This window comes from Colobus angolensis, unplaced genomic scaffold, assembly GCF_000951035.1.
Source record: "Colobus angolensis palliatus isolate OR3802 unplaced genomic scaffold, Cang.pa_1.0 Scaffold288, whole genome shotgun sequence".
NCBI classification, from domain to species: Eukaryota; Metazoa; Chordata; class Mammalia; order Primates; family Cercopithecidae; genus Colobus; species Colobus angolensis.
In genome coordinates this window covers 1,627,316-1,634,423 of record NW_012116132.1, presented here as the reverse complement: position 1 = coordinate 1,634,423, position 7,108 = coordinate 1,627,316, and the positions used below count along the sequence as shown (strand labels likewise).

At 54.7% G+C, this 7,108-nt stretch overlaps 1 protein-coding gene across 1 annotated transcript in view; it reads left to right on the top strand.

Moving 5' to 3' along the window:
• The first annotated feature begins 290 nt into the window (after positions 1–290).
• ITPKB (inositol-trisphosphate 3-kinase B) overlaps positions 291–7,108 on the top strand; it is a 107,885-nt gene continuing 101,067 nt past the window's right edge. Inside the window, exons 1-2 of the mRNA XM_011948963.1 lie at positions 291–569; positions 1,969–4,102. Of these exons, the coding sequence (XP_011804353.1) occupies positions 2,174–4,102 (1,929 nt within the window). The 5' untranslated portion in view covers positions 291–569; positions 1,969–2,173. The remainder of the gene's footprint in view (positions 570–1,968; positions 4,103–7,108) is intronic.

Here is a 7,108-nt window from a genome sequence, read left to right as displayed (position 1 = left end):
AAAAAAAAAAAAAAAATTGTTTCGCTTCCTTTGTAGCCCTTATCATTGGGCCATAGGAAGTATTCACACATCAGCCTCATTTATTGTACAGCCACCCTCCCTCGTCTTTCCAAACAAATAGAAAAAAAAAAAAAAAAGAAGAAAAGAAAAACTTGTTCCGCTGAGTTCAACCCCAGACAGGCTCACAACTTCCTTCCTGCTTTCCTCCCCCAAGCCTCCGCCTTTCTCCCTCCTCCCTCCTCCACCCCCCCAACTTTTCTTTCTTTCTTTTTTTTTTTTCAATCGTACATTGAACAAACACTGAAGTAGCCCGGAGCAGACACTGACAGGAGCAGTATCTCCACGGCCGAAAAGGGCGTGCAGAGCCGGCTTGGCGTCGCAACTGCCGGTATCGCCGGGCCCCTGAACCGAAGAGCTTCCCCCTGTTTCGCACTCCTCTTTTTTGTCTTCCATAGTTTGTGAGAAAATAATTTCTGAACATTTTTACTTTTAAAGCCATCTCGTCCCTAGGAGGTCTGCGCCTCTGGGCATGTAGTCTACACAGGACCTGAGAATCTGAGAAATTGCAGGTAAGTTTGGCGGCCTTTTAATGGCTCTCGCCTCTGAACAACCCTCTTTCCCCTCACTTTCTGCTCTGGAGCCAATCTCGGCCTTCCTGGTTCCGAAGCAGGGCAAAGGGGTGGGCTGGGGAGGCAGGGAAGCGGTTTGATTTTGGAGGGTGACATGGAGTGGTGGTGGGGAGTAAATCGGGAGAGGGGAGGTCCCCGCATTTCTCCTACCCGCCTTCCGGGCCGCTCACTCCGCGCCGCCTCCCCCAGCGCGCTCCAGGAGTCCCCAGGCTGGGGTCTCGGGGTGGCTCTGCTGGCGCCGGACGAGGCTGCCCGGGATGCAGAGAAGCCCTGCGCTCCGCGGCGCTGTCCTGGGGTGTTAGAGCGCCAGCTCCAGGGAGGTTTGCAGAGCCAGAGGCTCTGTGCACCTAGGGCTGCTGCCCGGCTGCAGCCATGCACGCCCCTAAGTTCCTCCGAGTGGGCGCGGGTCCGGGAGCCCGCAGGGGCAGTTGTGTCCTCGGCAACAGGGCGCGCTGAGAGCGGACTCGCTCCGCGCGCGCGCGAGCGCGTATACACACACGCGTGCACACGCACACACACATACACACACAGTCACACACCCCTCCATAGGGGACGACGGCAGGAGGGCAGCGAGTACTGGTTCCGGTAGAGGGGACGTGTAGGACCTCGGTGCGCCCACACTCACAAAACACTTGTCTAGGGATAGGCGACAAGGCCAGCGCTGAAAAATGCTTCGGCTGCGGCCCCGCCGCGCGCCCAGGCCTTCCTAGGCCTAGAGACACAGCCCCAAGGCCAGGGTCAGGAAGGTAAACGGCGGGCACGCGGGCGCCCTCCCAGATCCGGGCGCTGGCAGCGATTCGGGGAAGGCGGGTTCCGCTCAGGTTCCCTCCAAGCCGGTCGGTCTCTGATGCCCCGAGAGGGTGGAGCAGGGAGACCCTGAAGCCCAGGGCGAGGGCTGCCAGGTTGCCCTCTATAGCCAATGCTTGCTCAGGCTGGGGAGACTCGGAGACGGTGACTGGGATGTCCTCAGCCCGGGAGAGCTGGGAGTCACCCGCGCCCCGCGCACAGCATACTTAGGAGCCAAGGAGTTGGACCTCGCTTCTCGCCGGTCCGCGTGGCTCGGGAGACGAATGTTAGGACTGGGATTTGAAGGGACTTCATAAAGTGCATCGCAGTCTGGGGCGGGGTGGGGGGCGGGGAAGCACACCGGTAACCGCGCTGGCGACCGAGGCAGCCGGGGCATTCCCTCGCCGAGCCTCGCCGTCCCCATAGGTGAGATGTCGGGTGGCGCCGGGTCCTGGATAGATTGGGTTCCCGGGGCTCCCTCTGGGTTCTGCAGGCGACCCGCAATCGCCCCGCGACCTCCAGGGTCCTGACTTTTCTCCTTGTATCTCCACAGCCGCACGGTTGTTTATGGAGCTTTGGGTGAGGGCTGAACCCGCGGTCGTGCCCCCAGCCCGCAGCCCAGGCCATGCCGCCCCATCTGCGCGCAGAGCCACGGCTGCCGGGCCTCCGGGGCTGAGCCGGGAGCGCCGGGAGGAGGAGGCGCCGGCGGCGGAGCAGGAGCCGGAGCCGCGGCGGCGGGCAGCGAGGGACCCAGTACTATGGCTGTGTACTGCTATGCGCTCAATAGCCTGGTGATCATGAATAGCGCCAATGAGATGAAGAGCGGCGGCGGCCCCGGGCCCAGTGGCAGCGAGACGCCCCCGCCCCCGGGGAAAGCCGTGCTGAGCCCCGGCAGCGTTTTCAGCCCCGGGAGAGGCACCTCTTTCCTCTTCCCCCCAGTCGAGTCGCTGTCGCCCGAGGAGCCCCGGAGCCCCGGGGGCTGGCGGAGCGGCCGGCGCAGGCTGAATAGTAGCAGCGGCAGTGGTAGCGGCACTAGCAGCGGCAGCAGCGTGAGCAGCCCAAGTTGGGCTGGTCGCCTGCGAGGGGAAGGGCAGCAGGTGGCGGCCGCCGGTACCCTCTCCCCGCCGGGGCCGGAGGAGGCCAACAGGAAGCTGCGGATCCTGCAGCGCGAGTTGCAGAACGTGCAGGTGAACCAGAAAGTGGGCATGTTTGAGGCGCACATCCAGGCACAGAGCTCCGCCATTCAAGCGCCCCGCAGCCCGCGTTTGGGCAGAGCTCGCTCGCCCTCCCCGTGCCCTCTCCGCAGCAGCAGCCAGCCCCCTGGAAGGGTCCTGGTTCAGGGCGCCCGGAGCGAGGAACGGAGGACAAAGTCCTGGGGGGAGCAATGTCCAGAGACTTCAGGAGCCGACTCCAGGAGGAAAGGAGGGCCCAGCCTATGCACCTCGCAGGTGAAGGAAGGAATGCCACCTCTTCCTGGCCGGGCTGCCCCTACAGGATCAGAGGCCTGGGGTCCTTTTGTAAGGATGGAGAAGGGTATCTCTGCCAGTCCCGGCTGTGACTCACCCACAGCTATGGAAATTGACAAAAGGGTCTCTCCTCCCCCTGGAACCCGCAGCTGCCTAGCTCCCTCATTGGGGCTGGTGGGAGCTAGCTTAACGATAGCCACGGAAGTGGCAGCGAGAGCTACATCTACTGGGCCACACCGCCCACAGGATCTTGCCCTCACTGAGCCATCTGGTAGAGCCCGTGAGCTTGAGGACCCGCAGCCCCGAGAGGCCCTGGTGGAGAGGCAGGGGCAGTTTCTGGGCAGTGAGACAAGCCCAGCCCCAGAAAGGGGCGGGCCCCGCGCTGGAGAACCCCCAGGGAAGATGGGGAAAGGAAATCTGCCCTGTGGCATGCCGGGCTCTGGGGCGCCTGAAGTGGGCGAAAGGCCAGAGGAGACGACTGTGAGCGTGCAAAGCGCAGAGTCCTCTGACGCCCTGAGCTGGTCCAGGCTGCCCAGAGCCCTGGCCTCCGTAGGCCCTGAGGAAGCCCGAAATGGGGGCCCTGTGGGCAGGGGGCGTTGGCAGCTCTCCGACAGAGTGGAGGGAGGGTCCCCAACGCTGGGCTTGCTTGGGGGCAGCCCCTCAGCACAGCCGGGGACCTGGGATGTGGAGGTGGGAATTCCTTCTGGCAGAATGCTGGAGCCTTTGCCCTGTTGGGACACTGCGAAAGATCTGAAAGAACCTCAGTGCCCTCCTGGGGACAGGGTGGGTGTGCAGCCTGGGAGCTCCAGGGTTTGGCAGGGCACCGTGGAGGAAGCCGGTTTGGCATGGACGTGTGGCACAGGGGTGCAGTCAGAGGGAACTTGGGAAAGCCAGCGGCAGGACAGAGATGCCCACCCAAGTCCGGAGCTGCTACCCCAAGATCAGGACAAGCCTTTCCTGAGAGAGGCCTGCAGCCCCAGCAACATACCTGCCGTCATCATTACAGACATGGGCACCCAGGAGGACGGGGCCTTGGAGGAGACGCAGGGAAGCCATCGGGGCAACTTGCCCCTGAGGAAGCTGTCCTCTTCCTCGGCCTCCTCCACGGGCTTCTCCTCATCCTATGAAGACTCAGAGGAGGACATCTCCAGTGACCCTGAGCGCACCCTGGACCCCAACTCAGCCTTCCTGCATACCCTGGACCAACAGAAGCCTAGAGTGGTAAGTCTTGCTCTGAGATTTGCCCAGAACTCATGCTGATTTCAGCAGACTTTTGATACCCTATGCATCCCTTTTTCTTACTTTCTACAGAGTCATGAAAACTCAAACCAGGGCCCTGGGACAGTCACAGTGAATAATTCTGTCCAGGTGTGTTTGCTGAGGTGGAAGCAGAGGCACTGACCATGCATTTTAGCTTGGACAGTGAATCTGAGTCATTTCTACTATTTCCATGCACATCTTAAATAACAAGTTTTAAAAGTATTTCGTGTAGGTCACCATGTTTCTTGGGAAAATAATATTCATAAGTGTCACCAAAAACTTCTGTACTGATCCCCAAAGATAGTGAACCGAGCTACTGAGTGTAGTTTTTGTCAGATCAGGTGAAACACTTAACTCTGTGTTTCATTCAGGCCAAAGAAAATTGACAAGGATATCATCAAATTAAGTTAGCCTCTACTAATAAGCCAGGAAAATGAGTGATGTGAGTCTATGACAGGACCCTGAAACCTGTAGATGTGGTTGTGGCCAGTCAACTGGGTGAGGAATCACTGAGCCTCAGTAAGTTAAGCCAGGCCATCGCAATGTTTGTGTGATCAGCGTAACCAAGGTGCAGTTTGATGTATGAATTAAATGAAAACAATACATTGAGCTAAGCAGATGGTTTCTTCAGTATCATAGGCACCTGGGTGGTATCTCCAGAGTAGGTACCTCCTAATGGATGTACATGTCAGTCGGTACAAGTTGACATTTCAGGTATGTTTTCACATGCCTCTGGTTTGGGTCATCACACTGACATCTTGTTCTGGTTATGGCAGTAGACAGGAGTTTATTTCTATTACATGGTTAATCGAACGTGTAAGCTGTTTTTACTCTTAGGAGGATCACAGTATCTTACAGAAGACATAGGAGTTGAAGCTAGCACTTCTGAAAAGATCTGGACTTTCTATTAGCTTTTCCAGAGAGCATGAGGAATTTCCTAGTTCAGCGTGCCAGGGGTGGTTGTGCTACACTGGGGGAAAGTCTGCATTTTATTATAGTAGGTAGCCTTCCGATTTCATCTTGAATATCAAATACTCTTCACTGTACCTCAATAACTTTCTCCACCATGACTGGGAGCTTTATGTTTCTACTCTGCATTCTTCACTAAGGTATTTTGGACCACAGAACGTACTCCTCTCTGATTCCGTATTCACAAATCATAGTCTGGATTTTTGAAGACCGGGCATTCCTTTTCATGAAACTCTGCTTTCTGCTGATGATCTGGAGGCAAATGTGTATGCAAAATCGCCCCAATCAGCCTGGCATTTTGTGGCTAGGACAGGGCCCCTGAGCATTATGCACCTGCTGTCAGGCATAGGCACACCACCTTTAGAAGGGGAAACGGTCCACCTGGAACAGGATGGTGGTCAAGAGCAGGTGGGAATTACTTGTTTCTGAAGGCATGGCCCAGATTTATCTGTCTTTCTGCCCAGCAGTTAGAGGCCTACTGAATAAGAGATGGTCCCCTGTCCCACCCCTCCCAGTTGCTTTTGAACTCCTGAAACGTAGCTAGAACAGCCAAAGTCACTTTAACTTGTTCCCTGACTGTCCATTCACCCTTTCTAGTGGTGTATTAGCAACTTCTATTGGTTGGTTGTCAAAACAGTTTGTATCCTGATGTTTGAAAAGGGCTCTTGTCTAGAAGAGAATTAACCGGGAGATCAATAATGACAGGTGACTTTTTTTTTCATTTGCTAGAAGGATGCCATTTGAGAAACCAGAGGGTTAAGTGGTGTTTTTAAGTTAGTGAACATATCCAGAGGTAGAAATGAGGCCAGCTTGTTGTCCAGTCTACCTTCCCACCTTTAAACAGGTTTTCATATACCTGCAGAGCAGAGCCAGGGAAAAATCCCCTGCTGGCTTTGCTCTCTGAATCACATGAGACTGGTGGGAAGTGGGGTGTGTGTGTGTGTGTGTGTGTGTGTGTGTGTGTGTGTAGGGGAGTAAGGGTGAGTAACCAACTGGAAATTATGGGATCCTAGGGACTTTTGAGCTTTGGTTGAGTGCTTGCATGATAAGCAAAGTTTTTGTCTGGTACAGATTGTTACACTGGAGCCTTATCTGTGACACCCGAACATCAGCTTGTAGGGTCAAAAATCACTTGATTACCTGCGATTGATATTTTGTCTACATAAGCCCAGACATCTTGATGGAGTGAGCCTTTTGGCTGGGTCTTTCTGTTTGATAGATAAAAGCCCCACCAGCTCTGTCTGAGGTTCTACCAAACTGATGCAGCATTTTCTTTTCTGGACTTTGCTGTGTCTGTACAGCTACTGCACTACGCTACAGCTCCACACTCTCATGCTTGCTCACACTTGCTTACACTCACCCTCACACACGCTCACACTCACCCTCCTATGCTCACACAGGCTCCCACTTGCTCACACACAGGTCTGAAATGGCATGTTCAGCGTTCCAGTCACATAACCAACCCCTGGCCCTCAGACCCACGCTAGACACAGATCTTTTTCTATGCTGCCCTACCTTCCCACAGAGTTAAACCTCTCAGGCCTCCTGTGACGCTTTCTTCATCCTTGCTGAGGAATACGAGTGTGTATGATTTGGTGTGCAGGCAGGAGGTGACAGTATATCTGCTTAGTAGGGATCAGACACTTGAAATTTGCTCAGAAGTAGTTGCATTACACACCCAGTGGGCAATGCCTGAAATTCAGGCACATTCATTCTTACTGTTCTCTGAGATCTGAACAAAATCAAATTGCACTGAGCAAGGATAGTGCTCTCTCTTTTGTTCTTTCTGACAGCTAAAAATTAACCAGCGGTTGTCTACTTCCTTGTGTAATTCCGTTTAAGAGAATCTGGACCATTGAGACACCAGGCTTAAAATGTTGTATTAAGATATAAAAGTACCTTACTTTAAAAATAGATTTTTATTGATTTATTTCAAAATTGTTCTATTAATTATATGTACAAAAAACAAAAGAAGGCAGGGCACGGTGGCTCATGCCT